This window comes from Leucopleurus acutus (genome assembly GCF_964270905.1).
Source record: "Leucopleurus acutus genome assembly, chromosome: 10".
Classification (NCBI taxonomy): Eukaryota; Metazoa; Chordata; class Mammalia; order Artiodactyla; family Delphinidae; genus Leucopleurus; species Leucopleurus acutus.
Genome location: NC_139153.1, coordinates 53465385 through 53483794, shown reverse-complemented (window position 1 = coordinate 53483794; position 18410 = coordinate 53465385). Strand labels below are relative to the sequence as shown.

Below are 18410 nucleotides of genomic sequence, written 5' to 3'. Positions count from 1 at the left end.
TCTTCACGATGATATCACGTCTTGAATTTTCTATATTCATCTCTCCTTGCCACTTCCAGAGATGACTCTGGGTACTGACCTTTGGGATCTCAATTCTTTATATTTTGGATAATAACCAATTAATCTTTTAAACTGTCTCACTATCTTCACCCATACTGTGGCATTCCATTTAATATCGATTCTGTTGCCTGTGGCTGGGCTATTTTTCTTTTGTTCATCAGATATTCCAGCACATCTGTCTTGAGGACGATGATTTTCTACCTTGCTTCAGTGGCCATAAGTTTATCTTCCCTGTACGGCTGGGTTAAAAACCCTATTCCATTTTCTTCTAGTTATTTTATAAATAAATACAGTGGCATTCAAAAGCTGAGGTGCCTTTATACTTTGAGATTAATAGACTTTTAAAACTGCAGAACTTTCTGGTCAGGATGAATTTTTCTCAGTTCCCAAGGTGGACTGGTCCATATCATAAAAGGACAGATGTCACAGAACAGTCACCCTTCTTCAGTCAGGAGGGAAGCTGGCCATGAAATTTGAGAATCAAAACTTCTGCCTTCTCTTCAAGATGTCCACCACCCTGCAACCCTCAACTGCCAGTGTTTGTATATATCTCGACAAGCTCACTTACAATTAATTTTCAGCAAGGAAGGTCATCACAAACAAAAGCAATCACCTGAAGAAGATACCTGGCTGTTGCCCTGGAGTACAACAACCAAACCAAAACAGCTATGGAGGCATGTCACCTAGTTATTTGTCATATAATGAAAACTCCCTGGGAAATTTCAATATTTCCCACCATCGATGGAAAATGGAGAGAAAACAATACGATAAAGCAAAAAGTCATTTACAAAGTTTAGATTATACTATAGAATTTTTACATATCTACATACGTAACTTATATATTAAAAAAGAAGTTAATTCACCTGAAACTAATGCAACATTGTAAATCAATTATACTTCAATTTTTAAAAAATAATAAAGTAAAAAAAGAAAATGAGTATTTCTCTCTTTGGAATCTCACAAAATAAAGTTTAAAAAAAAGAAGTAGGGCTTCCCTGGTGGCATGGTGGTTGAGAGTCCGCCTGCCGGTGCAGGGGAGACGGGTTCATGCCCCAGTCTGGGAGGATCCCACGTGCCGCAGAGCGGCTGGGCCCGTGAGCCATGACTGCTGGGGCTGCGCGTCCGGAGCCTGTGCTCCGCAACGGGAGAGACCATAACAGTGAGAGGCCCGCGTACCGCAAAAAAAAAAAAAAAAAAGAAGTAAATTTATTGAAAGGTTAACAGTGGTTATGTGAAGGGAGGTAGGGTCATGAGTTATTCTGATCTTCTGTAGATTTCTTCTGCATTATATACGTCATACAATTAAACGTTTTTATACAGAATACCCAAAGAACATACTCTTATCCTTTTAAAAACTTGAATTCTTAAAAATGGATGTAGAACAGATCTTGGCATTATATGAAATCAAATGCTACTAAAAGTTAAGCCAGATCCCCCAACTTTTATTTGGGCCACTGCTCACTAAACACAAGCACCCCCCTCCTCCTTTTGTTTTCATATGTACCAGGCCTCCTATCAACACTTAGAATAGTAAGTCTATCAGAGATTCGTTAGAATTAAAAGAATTCTCAAAATACCATGAACTTACTCTTCTCTTTTTTTTTTTTAAGGTTAAAGTCTCTAAAGTACTTGCAAAAAATATATGCAATGAGGTTTACATAACAGCGACATGATGGTATTGCGGTTTTCCTGCTTCTTTTTTTAAAGTCCTTATCTGTTGGATATATATTGAAACATTTACTGGCAATGATAAAATATTTAAGATTTCCTTAAAATACTCAACTCACCCCAAAGAAAGGGATGGGAGAAAATAGATGAAAAAAGAACAACAGAGGGTTGGAATTACTTAAGTTGGGTGATGGGGACCATTATTCTATTCTGCTTTGTGTACATTCAAAGTTTTTCCATAATATAGCTTTTTTTTTTTTTTTTAATATTTGTGATGAGACTTGCAATTTATTTTATTTATTTATTTATGGCTGTGTTGGCTCTTCGTTTCTGTGCGAGGCTTTCTCCAGTTGTGGCAAGTGGGGGCCACTCCTCATCGCGGTGCGCGGGCCTCTCACCATCGCGGCCTCTCTTGTTGCGGAGCACAGGCTCCAGACGCACAGGCTCAGTAATTATGGCTCACGGGGCTAGTTGCTCCACGGTATGTGGGATCTTCCCAGACCAGGGCTCGAACCCGTGTCCCCTGCATTGGCAGGCGGATTCTCAACCACTGCGCCACCAGGGAAGCCCCATAATATAGCTTTTTGAAAAGGTACCATGACAAGCAAAAAGCCATATACACATGTGCACCACAATCACTGCTCGTATATCATCCAAGGCAGCGAAATTAAGCTCACAGCCACAGTTTTTGGGTTTTTTTTTTTTTTTTTCACATCAGGGTGACTATCTCAAAGGGAGCATCTGACTCTGTACCTTTTCTTTATCAGGCAATAAAGAGTATATGCATGTGTAAATCTATATCCAAAAATGTCTTTCATATGCATCTACTGATCTGAGTCAGAAGATTTCAGATTTTCTGTCCTGGGCCAGAATTAGAACAAGATAGCCTACTGACACAGCACTACTTGGCTCGCGACATTTAGAAAATAAAACAAGCGGGCTTCCCTGGTGGTTGAGGCCCACGTACCGCAAAATAAAATAAAATAAAATAAAATAAAACAAGATGCATGCTGATTCAAGCCATAGCAAGACCCTATTCTGGGAGCCCCATTCTCCTGATTGACACGGAGTAAGGACTCTGCTACTTCTTTAAGAGGACAAGCTGGTGCCTACACAAGTCAGCTGCAGGGCAAAAAGCCTCAGCAGTCAACACAAGTTAGAAAACTAACATGAAGATCATTTATTTTATACAATCTTTTTTTTAATTTAAATTAAATTAAAATTTTTAATTAATTTTTACTGGAGTATAGTTGCTTTGCAATGTTGTGTTAGTTTCTGCCATATAGCAAAGTGAATCAGCTATACGTATACATATATCCCCTCCTTTTGGATTTCCTTCCCATTTAGGTCACCACAGAGCACTGAGTAGAGTTCCCTGTGCTGTGCAGTAGGTCCCTGTTAGTTATCTATTTTATACATAGTAGTGTATGTATGTCAATCCCAATCTCCCAATTCATCCCACCCCTCCTTTCCCCCTTGGTATCCATACGTTTGTTCTCTACATTTGTGTCTCTATTTCTGCTTTGCAAATAAGTTCATCTGTACCATTTTTCTAGATTCCACATATAAGCGATATTATAGTCTGTTCTTGGCAACAGTCGCAAAGGATGATACGAATACTAAGGACCTGGGAGCCCCAAACTGATGACCTCCCAGTGAATCAAAAGTAAAAACAAAGCATAACCCCTAAGGCATACCCAGTGGAAGGGCTTTCATGTACACTATCATATGTGATCCTCAAATCTCCCCTGAGAGGCTGGTAGGGCCTGTGTTATTCCCATTTCATGGATGCAGAAACTTGGATTCCAAGCTTTAAGGCGACAGAGTCTTCTGCTTCCAAGGACAGTGCTCTTTTCACTGCCCCACACCTCCTTGGAGTATATATGTGATGGTGAGAGCAGGTAAGCCTTTCACAAAGTGAAGCAGAAAAGGGGAAACCAGCTTTAGGTCCACCACTTCCTGAGTTTCAAAATGCCCTCAATTATTTCCTAATTACCGTCTTTTTGTTCTTTCTCTTCTCTGCTATGAGCATGGAGGCCTTAACGAATGGCCCTTCCATCTCCTTCCGTGTTACTATGGGCTGGTGTCCTCTGCTTTCTGAGCTCTGGCAGAGGTCTCCTAAAACTCACTGAACCCAAGAAACAGAAATAATTTTTTTTAATCTTTTTTTTTTTTCACTTGGGATCTTATTTCCCTGACCAGGTATCAACCCATGCCCCCTGCAGTGGAAGCGTGGAGCCTAACCACTGGACAGCCAGGGAATTCCCAGAAATAATTATTTTTTTAAACCAGGAGGGACTGTCATGGCCGTGTCTGGGAGGTTTGCTTCTCGTCCTCTCTCTCCATCAGTCAAGACGGTACAAAGGAAGAGAAGCTGGCAGAGCAACATCACAGCCCTCACCTCCCACAGAAGACTAAACCTAGGAGAAGAACAAGACGTACCTCTCTGACTTCATGAAGCTGGCCGGAATACTGACTCTTGGCTCTTCGGGCGGCAGCAGGCGACTTGTGATGTGTGATTGTGACCACGCCGGGGGCCCCCGCACCGAGGTGTCTCTGGCTACAGGGAGATGCAGAATTGGGTGTTCCATGGGGGAGCAAAGTGAGACTTCGGCTTCGGGAGCTTGGAGTCGTCTAGAATAAGCAACAGGCGTCAAAACTCAACAACCGACCTGCAGAACACAACCAAGTGTTGGCTTCCATTTATGTTGGACCTCTCAGGCTTTCCCCTTTGTCTTTAGAGGGATGAGGGGCTGGGGAGGTGCCCAGCATGACATGCTCTAATCCCACACTCACTCAGGCCAGAGAGACTGTCTCCATTAACTACGCTTCTAGTCTCACCTCCAGTCATGTCTCCTGCCTCAAAATATGGCCGTGGAGATCTACTCTGAGCCCCCCCAACACTGCGGGCTCTCGGGGTGCTGTGCTCCTCTTCCTAAATGTCCTCCCCTCCCGCTGGCGAAGCCAGCTCAACGCTCTGTGCTGTGTGGAGCAACCCCTGTCTGTCTCAGCCCCTCTGTGCCCTTATTCCACTACATCGAGGTTATATTCATTGTCCAGCTAAACTTTGATTCTTTCAAACTCATCTTTATATCCCCAAGACCTGGCACATCATGATTGTTATTTATTAAGTACTTAATACATGTTTGCTGCATAAGGGAATGAATGTACCAAGTAATCCACCAATTAATCCCCATTTGTTAGTGTAGTGCTGGTATTTCATCCTATTGTAACGTATCATCCAAATAACAACTGAGTATATGATAAGGACGGCATCACAAACTTAGTGGAGATGAATTTTTCAATAACTGGTGTTGGAATAACTGGGCAGCCAACTGAAAAACAAAGTTGGATTTACCTCTCAGATCACAGACCCCCAAATGGATCAAAGGCTTAAGGGGAAAAAAAGAAAAAAAGCACTAGAATAAAACATGTGGCCTTGGGGTAGGGAAGACCTAACACCTCCAAATCCAAAAACCATAAGAGAAAAGCTCAATAAACTTGATGCCCTAAAAGTTGAAAACTTCTTCATGGGAAACAAATTTTAAAAACCCACTCCCGCCACTGACAAAGTCAACCGATAAACTAGGAAAATTATTTTCAACTAGTTTCACAGACAAAAGGCTCATCATTCTAATTTGTAAATAGGAATATAATGCCTAGGAATTAAAAAGAACAACAAACTATTAAAATAGGGCAAGATATGAACAGACAATTCACACACAAAAAAAAGAAATATAAATGGTCCTTAAATTATATGAAAACATGTTCAACTGTACTCATACAATAAAACCACATTTAGATATACCATCTTTCACCCACTGGATTGGCAAAAATCCTAAAGTATGAGTACCCAGTCTACCGACAGGACCTTAGAGAGATGGGTTTGTGGGAGTATAAGGTGGCAGAAAGCCCGAGGAGGGCAATCTGGCAGGACCTGTCCCAGTTACAGATTCGCTTCCCCGTGATGCAGCAATGCCCTGTTTGGGAATGTCTCCTCCACACACCTGCATGCAGGTGGAACGGCATCTGTACCCAGGAGTCACCAAAGTCATATGTTTAATGGCAAAGGATGGGAAACAATGCAAACATCCCTCCGTCCAGGACAGGTTAATAAGACACGGCACACCTTCATGATGGAACATTACCAGGACATAATAGGATCATAAGAAAGGTCTCCGTGAACTGGTCTGGAAAAAGAAATCTCTAAACTATACAGTTAAGTGAAAAAAGCAAGGTTCCTAACTGTTCTACAGTATGCAAAGTTCTGTGTCAAAATGTGGAAAATTAGTGTTTTTATCATTTGTTTATAATCATTGTTTAAAACAAAAAATACTCTAGAAGGATACACATGAAACTCAAAGTGGGCTACTTATTCATGGAGAAGCTAGGAATGAGAGAATAGGAACAGAGAGGGAGGGAGATTGTTCACTGCAGAGTTTTCATATTCTTTCATTCTGAACCATGTGAATGGATTATCGATCCAAGATTTTCTACATTCTACATAAAAAGCTGTGTTCTAAATGTTTCTATACTTCATTTCAGCTTGAGAACAAAAGGCAGTTAGATGCTATGCTTGGATTCATGTTAGTTTCTCTATTTCAATTATCAAATATCTACCAAATACCTACTATGAGCCAAGGAGAATATCTGATGTGTGATGTCAAGGTGAAACATGAGATGTATGAGGCCATCTTTCACCATAGATGCTTTATAGTACTGCTGGGGATATAAGAGCACAGCCACAGAGACAGCGAGACACACACACACACACACACACACACACACACACACACACACACACACACACACACACACACCCTTTCTCTGGACCTGTTGTTTCTCCTCTCCCCATCCACCTCCACACACACACACAGAGTAAGGAAGGGCATGACAAGATACTAATTTGGCAATACAGCCAGAAAATGTCAAAGTGAGGAACAGAAAGATCAAGGCGAGCTGATCTCATCACAGGAGACTGTTCTGAGGGCAAAGAATTTGAAGCCTGAGTAGAATTGAGGGAGATAAAGAGACACGGGTGGCGTACGAAGCAACCCAGACAGGAAGTTCAAAGCCTCCAGCCTTGGATAACAGTCACAGGTCTAAAAATTGTTAAAAATTAATGATCCACAATTTTACAAATCTCCAAGGGGTTGGGGAGCAGGGTGGGAGCCAGGGTAGAAATCAGAATTTTGTGTTAGCCTGCAGTACCACGGTAGCTTGTAAATTTCTCTGGATGTGAACTTGGACAGAATTAATAGGAAGACAGATAAAGTCAGGAGGCAGTGTATCGCTTTTATGTCAGCTTATATACAAGTAACTGGAGAAACCTGTGGTCTAAGAATTAAGTATGCCTTGATCACAATGAAATACAACAATCGTCTACTTTCAGCTTCAATCTTTTCCCTTGGAGTGAAGAGGAGGAAAGAAGCTATGTCGTTAATTCTTCGAAGACGCAAATTTGCCTAAGCATTAGTCTACTGAAATACATTTTGGTTTTCTGGTTTGTTTTGTTTTCATTTTCACCAAGAACTTTATTGAACAACGTATTCACCCTTTGTTCCAATCTGAAATACACTTTGATTGTTTGGGAGCCTTATTCCAACCCAAGAAAAGGCAGATTTTTTCACTGGGCTTTGAAGCCAGATAGCCAGGTTTCGCCCACACCCCCAGCTCTACCAGGTTCTAGCTATGTGACCTCAAGTGAGTTAAGCTTTCTTATTAAGCATCAATTTCCTAATCTTTAAAAAAGGAATCATAATACTGACCCTTAAGTGCCATCATGAGGATTCAAGTAGATCATGCACAAAAAATGCTTAGCACAGCGCCTCCCGTGCAGGAGCCGCGTGGCCAAAGTTTGTTTCTTCCCTTAGAGCCCTTAAAACTTGATCGATGAAGGCATTACTGATTTTTAAAATGTTACGAAGTCTCTTAGCACAAAATTGTAAGCAGTCACTGACCTGCTCCTTATTTTCTATAGGGTCAAAGTCGTGATGAAGCCCAAAATGTAATTAAATAATTACTGGAGAACCTACATGGTCAGCAAGACTGTAGGGGGAACCACACTTCCAAATTCTGAGCAGAATGAGAACCCATCAGAAATCAGAAAGGAAGACCTCTCTGGTAAGGGGCGCCTTTGAAACCTGAAGGACTATCACGTAAACGACAATAAGTCAGGAAATTCACCCAGGAGCCAAAGGATTCTGCTGTGGACGTCTAAACCCCACGCTCATTACTTAACGGCTGTCACTTCAATTCACAAGCAGTAAATTTGAGTCGAAAAACCTTTAATTTCCCATTCACGGTATGTTTCTCGTGGTTTAATTCACACTCATGTCTCCTCTCAGGGCAAATATGAGCAAACAAAGTCTCTCTCGGTAAATCCTGTAGGTCATCAGGCACCCTGAGGAAAAGGCAGAAAAGGCAGCAAACCGCAACCACTACAAACAAGCGGCTCTTTCCAAAAGGTGGCCCGTCGAAAATGTCCAGGTTGTGTTTGAAAATTACACGAGGGGGACTTCCCTGGTGGTCCAGTGGTTAGGAATCGGTCTTGCAATGCAGGGGACACCGGTTCGATCCCTGGTCGGGGAACTGAGATCCCACATGCTGCCACTAGTGGCCCCCGCTAAGCCCACGCTCCACAACTACTGAGCCCATGCTCCTCAACTAGAGAGAAACCTGCGCACAGCAACGAAAAGCCCGCGTGCCACAACTAAGACCCGAATCAGCCAAAGATATATAATTAATTAATTTAAAAAAGAAAATTACACTTAGGGAATTCCCTGGGCGGTTCAGTAGTTAGGACTCGGTGCTTTCACTGCCAAGGGCGTGGGTTCAATCCCTGGTTGGGGAACTAAGATCCTGCAAGCTGCGTGGCACAGCTATATTGAAGAAAAATGAAAATTACACTTAGATGTCATACACACACCTCTCTGCTACTAATTTAAAACAAAATATTATCAAAGTTTGAGGAACAACATGTCAAGGTTTTGCTCCAAATATTGACTTCAAGGGAGCAACTAGAAATGCCAAGTGTGCCACATCTGCAGAAAATTCTGAGGCAAGAGTAATGGCTCCTACCCGGGAGTGAGATCCACTCTTTACTTAGGAGAGTCACCCCCTGTTGTCCCCTCCCTCAGCAAGTAGCAGTAGGTAAGTGGGGTTTCTGCCTGACAAATGGGGTGATGCCAAAGAAGAGAACAGGTAGCAGGTAAGACACAGCACAGATGCTCAGACCCCACCCAGGATTCCACCTGTAATCAGGTGTTATATTTACCAACCTCTTGGTCTTTCCCTACTTTCTTCCTTGGATTTCTACGTTTCCCAAGGTTTCAAGGCAGGGGCACACAGACGTCCTTTTTGTATTTACTGGCCCAAACTGGCATAAAGGAAAGGTGTGACTGGAAAGGGAGAAGCAGCACTAGCTAGAAAGAATATTTCCAGCAGGGAAACCAAGCAACAAGCCGGAGAGAGAGAGTCTAGTCTGGGAAGCTTAGAAGAGAATCACAGGACGAGCAGCAAGAGGACCTAGTCCCACAGGACAGTGTGGGTGAGTGGTTAAGACCACGGTTTCTCAAGTTGAGGGTCTGGGTTCAAATCTGCGCTCTGCCACTCATGAGCTGTGCGGCCTAGCAAAGTAACGTGGTGTTTTAATTTCTAAAATGTTAATATTACCTCATGGGTTGTTGGAGAGTAACATGAAAAGACAGAGGTAAAGCACATGCCATATAGGAAGCATGCAATAAATGTCATCATTATCATTCAAAAATTAAGAAAAATGAGGCCTTTGGGTACTGAGTAGGTGAACGATGGTTAAGTGGGCCCAGAGTCAAGTATATGGATTTAAAGGTTGTTTTCATCCAAGTGCCTTAAGCAGACATAGCCTTACCTTAACTTCCTTAACTTACAAAAAAAAAAAAAAGGTAAATTAAGAGTAATCATCCTAATTACTAAAAAAGTTTGCTTCAGAGAAAAAAGTACAAAGTACATTTACTATGATTGCACGTTTTTGAAAACCTATCTGTTGTAGAACACGAAGTGACTGTAGATTGCTCCAATGATACGTGGGTACCAAAAGCAAAGAATTAGTATAAATAAGTAATGAGCTATTTCCCATTAGGATCTTAGAACAAACAAACCCTCAAACTGCAAAGATCATCAGCTGGTCATAAAAACGTCTTAAAACTTGTATCAGAAATTTATAATTCAGCTTGCTGCAGCTGAAATTAAAAAGCTGAAAAGGAGTAGGGGAGGGGAATATCTTAAATATACATTCATGGCAACTGCTCCTGTAGAAAATTTTTCTGATGGGAAACATTGCTGAGAGTCAATTATAACAGCCTTCAAATGCCATTTAATTTTGGTGCATATTTTCCTCACTTCCTTGAATTCTTTCACAGCAACGGGAAAAAAGGCACTATATTTCAGGATAAAATAGCCCAGGGGAGGCAGAAAAATCAAACCGGCCTGGTTATGTTTTGTGAAAAATAAATTCAACTGACTAAAACCATTTCATCACATTCCTTCTCTCTCCTCTAAAAAAACAAATTAATGTGCCATTTCTAAATATGTGAAAGCTAATCATAAAAATGGTGGTTTATTCCTTTTCTTCCAAAAGGAAACATACCTCAAAATCAACCAAAAGGGAAAAGCATAACAGTTTTTTAAATATTACATTCAGGGCCTCAAAATGATTCAGACTTTTGTTTTCTTGGCGGTCAACATCTCAATAAAACGTGGAGTTTTTTTTTTTTTTAATGTGGAGTGTTTTTAAAATGAATCTATCCTACTATTTTGCTTAATAGCTTCATATGAACCTTTTCATTAGCCCTGCTTTTTATTTGTTTGCTTTTGCTTTTTTTTTTTTTTTTCTGCGGTACGCGGGCTTCTCACTGTTGTGGCCTCTCCCGTTGTGGAGCACAGGCTCCGGACGCGCAGGCCCAGCGGCGGCCATGGCTCATGGGCCCAGCCGCTCCGTGGCACGTGGGATCTTCCCGGACCGGGGCACGAACCCGTGTACCCTGCATCGGCAGGCGGACTCTCAACGACTGCGCCACCAGGGAAGCCCTGCTTTTGCTTTTTAATATTCTGTTACCTCAGCTTAAAACTTGGACATTTTCCAAGTTCATTGCCATGATTAACTTCTCAAAATTATACTCAGCTCTCTCTACTTTTCCAAATTCCTGTCCTCTTACAGAAGCAGTTTCAACTCTAAGTTACCAAGCCTAGGAAATTTCTTCCATTGTTATATGTGATTCTTGAATACATCTTAAACACTTTCCACTAACTTTATACCAAGATTCTGTTAAAATACACACAAACAAATGCATACAAACATGTCTGCAAAGGAAAAATTGTGGTTTTCCCCAGAGAGGAAGGCTCTAGCTTGCTTCTAAACATATCATCCTGATTATACATGCAAATGCTAGATCTCTGAAAAATCAGGGCAAGCAAAATGCATATATTTCCATTTTCTGCAAATAGAGGGATAGAAATCTTGACATTTTCAGCTTGCCTGTTCTCCCAACATTTTCATCCACCAAATAAATTCTGCTGACTCTTCCCTAACAGCTAATCCAATTGCTCCAGAATCCCTAACCCATACTCTGGCCCAGCCTCTGTCCAGGTCAAGTTGAAGGTCCCAAAAGGGCTGAAAGGGACTTCCCTGGTGGTCCAGTGCTTCCACTGCAGGGTGCACAGGTTTGATCCCTGGTCGGGGACTAAGATCCTGCATGCCCCATGGCAAGGCCAAAAACAAAAAACAGAAAACAACTGGGCTGAAAGCATTGGTTTCATGCACTTGGCACATCACACACTACTATTTTTTCCCACTTCCCCCAGCTTCCGCCATCTTGCAGATCCACCTAGAAGTGGTCATGTGCAATTTTAAAACCTTCCACACACCCACCCTCTCAGCTCCTGCACCTTCTATCCACATCCTTTACTTGGGACCTTGTGATTCCACGTACCAAGACTCCTTTTCTATGCTTTATTCTGAAAGCGTGAAGGTTCCCTCTTTCGATTGTCCAGGCCCCATTCTCTCCAATCCTCCTGCTGTGGAATTACAGAATTTTAGAGCTAGAAGAAATCTCGAGTCTAGTCCTCCCACTTTATAGATCTAAAAACTACAGTCTCAAAAAGATAAAGTGAAATATACCAAAAGAGGAGCCAATTACGAGCCTCCTTCAAGATTTAAATAAAAAAGCCTAATGAGAGACTCAGGCCCTCCAGCTGGTCCTTCTCAATTAAATGAGGACTTAGTCATTGAAACAGTGTCAGACACAAGGTTGACATTAAAACATTTAATAGAAAGGATGAAAGCTGATACCAGTTTATCCATTTTCACCTTTCCTCTTGCACATTCACCTATCGTAAAAATACACATGCAACACTCCTTTGAAAGCAGGATAACTGTGTACTATATTGTCTTAGAACTGCAGATCCTCAAAGAAGGTCATTTTATTTTATATATGTTGTTTGTAAATAACATGAAACAAAGACTTTTTAATGCTGAATAGCTGTTTCAATAGGAAACAAACAACTCTGAAAACAAGGACTAGAAAGAAGTTGATTTAACTTAGTTATGTTAGAGCAACCACCAAAAACCCAGAACCACCACCAAAACCCTAGAGCAACCTCCAGATTTAATATAGAAACTTTAGTTTCACTGCTTTTAGTTTTAGAAACAAAATAAGGATTCCAATATCATCACTGTTTAACATAGTACTAGAGGCACTAGCCAACAAAATAGGAACAAACAAGAAAAAGAGGTAGAAGGATAAGAAGTAACAAAAATGTCATTGACTGTAGGTGTGACCATTTTACAAAAAAATAAAAAGCCAGCACACTAGTGAGTCCAACAAAATTGCCAGATATATGATGAACTTAGAAAGGTCAACAGCCTTCCTCTGTATCAGCAATAACCAACTAGAAAATACAGTAGAAAATAAGATATTCAAAATAACAATAAAACTATGATGTACATGTATTAATCCAATAAGGAATACATAAGACTTTTGTGGAGAAGAGGTTTTTTAAATCTGTGAAAATAAATCAATGAGGAATTGAAAAGATGAAGACACACCCAGGTGAATGAATTGGACAACTTATTATAAAATGTCATTTCTCCCGAATTATTATATAATTGCTCTAATAAAAATTCCAGTAGCGGGGGGCTTCCCTGGTGGCGCAGTGGTTGAGAGTCCGCCTGCCGATGCAGGGGACACGGGTTCGTGCCCCGGTCTGGGAAGATCCCACCTGCCGCTGAGCAGCTAGGCCCGTGAGCCATGGTCGCTGAGCCTGTGCGTCCGGAGCCTGTGCTCCACAACGGGAGAGGCCACAACAGTGAGAGACCCGCGTACCTCAAAAAAAAAAAAAAAAAATTCCAGTAGGATTTTTTGAGCAACTCAACAAATTTATTACAATATATAAATAGGAGAATAAAGGTCTGTGAAGAGCCAAGTTAATTCAGGAAAAGGAGAGGGGCTCACCCTCCCACCAGATACAAATACTAACAAACAACAAAGCCACGATGACTATATGGTATTCATGCAGGAACTAGCAATTGGACTAAAAACTAGAAAAGAGGGTGTGAGAACATGTTAAGTATATATGAGAACTTGGTATATTACAGAGGCGGCACCATAAACCAGTGGAGAGAAAAAATGCTACTGGGAAAAGCAAAAATATTGGGGGCTTTCTGTCTTACGGGATATACAAAGGCAAAAATCTAAATGTAAACAGTAAAACTACAAGCTAACAAAAGAAAAGGTAGGAGAAAAGTTATGTAACATGTAGAAAAGCATGTCTTAACCAAGACCAAAAGTGTAAATCACAAGTTGAACAATTTGATGGATTTGACTACATTGTAAGTAAGAGTTTCTATTCAACAAGGACACCGTAGACAAAAATCACAAGTGTGTAGAGACTGGGAGAAGACAGATTAATATCTAGACTATAAAAGGAGCTCCTAGAAAAAGAAGTCAGAAAACACAGCAAAAAATATGGGCAAAGGATGGAATAGGCAATTTACAGGAGATTCACGAATGGCTAATAATGTATCAAGGTAATCAGAGAAATACAAATTACAATCACCAGGAGATAGTATACCCACCAGATTTGCCGAAATTAAAGAGTAAAACAACCCCAAATAATGGCAAGGATGCAAAGATACTGGAACCCCTTGCATTGCTAGTGAGAGGGTAGACTGGTGCAGCCATTTTAGTAGCAGTAAAGCAGAATTTAGTGAAAATATATACGTATGTTCCCTATGAACCTCAAACTTTCTGCTGGGCAGGTACCCAACAAATATGCTCCCAGTCACATGTATACAGAGGGAGAGATACAAGGATGCTCCCAGGTGATGAAGGTGGGGAGTTTGAGGCAATGTAGGTGTACAGCAGTAAGAGTCTGTATACATAAAAAGCAGACTCTTCATACAATAATACACATGCATCAAGTAGAAGTCATGACTTAGAGGTATGCAGAGCAACACTGATAAAGCATACTGCTGAGTTAGAAAAGTTTAAGAAGAAAATGGTAAGACCAGCAGGACAATACCACTTAGGTAAGTTCAAAACGCATACAACAAGGCAAACAAAGACACATACGTATGCCAGGAATTAATGCTGACTGGGGAATGGGAGCCAGGAAAAAAGAAAAATAATTATAAGAGTTTCTTAAAAAAATTTTTAAGAGAAGGACTTGTTTGGACTGATGAGTTTACCATGATCCTGTAAGGATGGTTATAACTTTAATTACAAGTATATTTATAATAGTTAACACTTACATGACACCCACTATGTACCATGAACTGTTTTAAGTATTATATACACACCTTAAATCATTTTTATAATTTATAATAAAAGATGTAATAAATCTTTAAATAATGTAAATCTTTAAAATAAAAATTTATAATAAATCTGTATGATACCATGAGGTAGATCTATTGTTTCCATTTCAGAAATAAGACACAGAAAGATTCTGCATCTTTCCTTGGGTCACACAGCTAGTAAACAATGGAGCTGGGAGTCAAGTCCAAGCGAGCTGCCTCCGTGGCCCATTACATTGCACTTGCTAGAGTGATTCACCCACTCTCTTCAACTGAGGTCTGAAAAAGTCACCACAACTCTTTATAACCATAACTAATAGCTTAATTAGCATTTGGAGGGAAAAAAATCCTTTATAATATCAAAGCCCCGTAAGCGTGCCAGTTCTCAAATACTCAAACAATAAGCTCTTTAAGGCGAAAATACATGGATTTAAATTTTTTTAATCAATTATCCATAAAAATAGGGGCAATGGTAGCAAGAATAAAATGAAGCTCACACCCCTCGTAGCACTTAGTGTGTTTTACCCATGGGTGGTCTGTCCATGATTCACTGTCCTCCCTAGACTGTGACCTCCCCCAGGCGAGGGACTGTATCCAGCCACTGTGTACCCTGTGAAATCTGAAACAGGTCTCACCTCGCAAGTGCTACGAACGCAGTAAATGAGAGCAACGAATCCCCCCAACCTCAGTTTTAACTGCTGGTTACACCACTGCTCCCTCCCTGGAAACCTAATTTTTAAAATACCAACAATGACTCAAAGGAAAGGGAGATATCCCTCTCCTTTTCCAAGAGGCAGAAGAGTCTGGAAAAGACACACCACCCCCACTTAATTATATCCAAGCCCGAAATGTTCAAAAAGCAACCTGGTACAGTTTCAACCAACACACACACCTGAGAGATCCAACAGGTATTTACTGAGCACCTACTATGTGCCCGGCACCGCTCTAGGCAATAGAGATACAACAGTGAACTAAACAGACAAGTATACCTGTCCTTATGGAAGTGGCATTCTGGGAAGGCAAAGAGACAGATAGACTTAAAATATAAAGTGTTTTAGATAATATATAATAATCTAAAGCAGGAATAATAGACAAAAGTAATGCAAAGCAGGGATAGACAAAAGTGGGAGGGCTTACCAATTTTAGATAGGTAGCCAGGGAAGCCCTCATGAGAAGGTGACATTCGATTTAAAGACCTGAGTGAAGCAAAGGAGTGAGCCATGCTCTGACAACTGGGGAACAGCATTCTAGGTAGAAACTCAACAGGTGCAAAGGTCCTGGGATAGGAGTCCACCTGGCGCATTTGAGCAAGGAGGACAGCATGGCCGGGGTGAAGTGAGCAAGGTACAGAGCAGTAAGAGATGAGGTCAGAGAGGTAACGACTGGAAAGACGAGCTCCTGAATTAGACATTACAGACAATGGCCAGGCAAGCCAGAGTACCTGGTATAACCTGGGGCTGATTCAGATGCTCAGAAAGATGAGCAAATGAGAACAATGGGTTCCAGCAAGCTTTCCTCCTCAGGGCCATATTCAGGCATTAACTTGTTATTTGCATACAATTTAGATATGTCTACATAGCACAGATCATCTCTACTGGATCATTTTCATGGTTAAATTGTACTGCCCTGCAGATGGGCACTTCATGATTTATTCCCTTCCCTATTTCCTCTCACATCTCAATATCATCGAACTAGAAGATACTTTATGCCAGAAATGAATCACAGAACAAAAGGAGACTGCACGCCAAGGGATTCTATAAATGATCACTCCATAACATGGCAGAAAGGGGGCTCTTATTTTACGTTTAAACTTCCATCACTTACCAGTGGGTCAACCCAGCCACAGGGATGGAAAGTCCAGTGCAATTCTAAGACAGAACATTTTAAGAAGCAAATGTGATTTTCCCACAATCCATAACTCATCTCTGACAGATGCACTCCTATCTACTTAGAGATCATTATCTCCTCCCCAAATGCTCAGGCACAAAAGCAGGAAGCGCAAAAGGGCAACTCTTACTTGTGTTTCAAGATGCTTTCCACGGAAAAAAAATTAAATCACACCACTGTCAACATGCCTCAGCTGCATGCAGAATCCTACAGGATCCGTGGAATAAATCCCACTTGAAATGACTTATTTCAAGTTTCATATTACTGATGAAGTCAAGACAGAAATGCAGGACTTGCTAATAACTCAGGGAATCTGGGTAAATAGCACCTTACCAACCCACATGGTGGGAGGTGAGGTGGTAGCAACGGGAAGCTGCAATTTTCCTAAAATTTTATATCTGACCAGAACCTTCAAAGCTATTGATATCTGCCCTCCTCTTTCCTGCTGGACTGGTTCTCTGCATGTAACACACACAGGTAGGTATTCTGCACCTACGTAACCCCTCCCTAATTCTCCCTAAGGCACTTCTTGCTGAAGAGAAACAAACCACAGGTTCACAAGCTTATGCTTATTTTAAAACACTAAGGAATTTATCTGTGTCTAGGATTTCTAACAATCCAGACACAAGACTTGACAAGTATACAGAGCCAACAAGATTTTTTTTTCCCCCTACAACTGATTTCTGGACCGCAAAGGAAAGAACCTGACTCACTCTCAGATCTCTCAATTTTTAGCCAAGAATTTAAGACGGGAGTCATTAGAAGTATAAGTGGTTTAAGGACTAGGCCCTGTCATTCCAATCACTGAAATTTGCAGAAGCTGGCCCAGCAAATGAGTATCTGGCAGAGCAAAAAAGCCCGTAGGACTCCCAGTGGGTGCCAGTAATTTCCATGCAGAAAGTCTGCGGATGGAGTCATTAGAAACAGCCCAGAAAAGGTTGTAAGTGACCAGCCTGAAACCCATCTTTTTCTCACCCCAAGAAATGTAAACAGGAGGCCAGCTGTAAATGTCATATTATACGTGAGGATTTTTGCAATGTCCAGCCTTAGGGTATCAGGTAGCAGAGTTAGAAAAGCTCTAGTGGATGTTCTCAATGTCCTCAATTTAACCAAGTAATCGGATTTCCCACCACTTTCCATTCCTTCCATCCACCGTCCAGCACAGCGGGTAGAGCCTGCTCATGGCACACAGTCCACCACCCACCCCCGCAGTGATGCCTGCACACTTCCGCCCACCAGCGGAGCTGGGGGTCCACAAGGAGCCACGTGGATTTAGTCCCTACTCTGTTGATGTTGGTGTACGCATTACTTTAACGGCCTAACTTACATAGTACACTGACAAAATATAACTACGAAAAATAATTCCAATGTATTGAGGCAGGAGATAGGTGGGCTCCAGGTTAGGCATTTACAACTGGCCTCCTGTTTACATTTTTTGGGGTGAGAAAAAGATGGGCTTCAGTCTGGACACTTACAACTAGCCTCCTGTTTGCATTTCCTGAGACAGGAGATAGGTGGGCTCCAGGTTAGACATTTACAATCAGCCTCCTGTTTGCACTACGAAATAGAAATAACAACAGAAGCAGGGTAAATAGCTGGACTTTGTCTCCTGTGGACACTTTAAGGTAACAGTCATGGCAGGGACAGAGAGGGGCTAAACCCTGTCTGAGTAAAAGATCAAGAGGTCACATACTTCCCATCCTTAGGGTCAAGGGAGACACTGCACATGCGCAGAAAGGCTCCTCGGGGGTCACAAAGGAGGGGGAACCACCCCATAATAGGTGATGCCAAGGCCCCCCATAGGCCTCTGGGCTGGAATCCATCTAGGAAAAAAGTTGCACACACGTCGGGGAGGGTCCTAGGGCAGGTCACGTGTGGAAAAAGAAACCAGACGATTGGCCAAAGGTAAACAAAGACCCGGAAGAACTGCCCTATGTAAATGATTTAACTGCCTCTTCACTGCACT

The 18410-nt window shown here is 41.5% G+C and overlaps 1 protein-coding gene across 1 annotated transcript in view; it reads right to left on the bottom strand.

Moving 5' to 3' along the window:
* Positions 1-18410, bottom strand: part of OSBPL10 (oxysterol binding protein like 10) — a 284771-nt gene that overhangs the window by 141194 nt on the left and 125167 nt on the right. The window contains exon 4 of the mRNA XM_082847276.1: positions 4171-4362. Coding sequence (XP_082703402.1) covers positions 4171-4362 — 192 coding nt within the window. The remainder of the gene's footprint in view (positions 1-4170; positions 4363-18410) is intronic.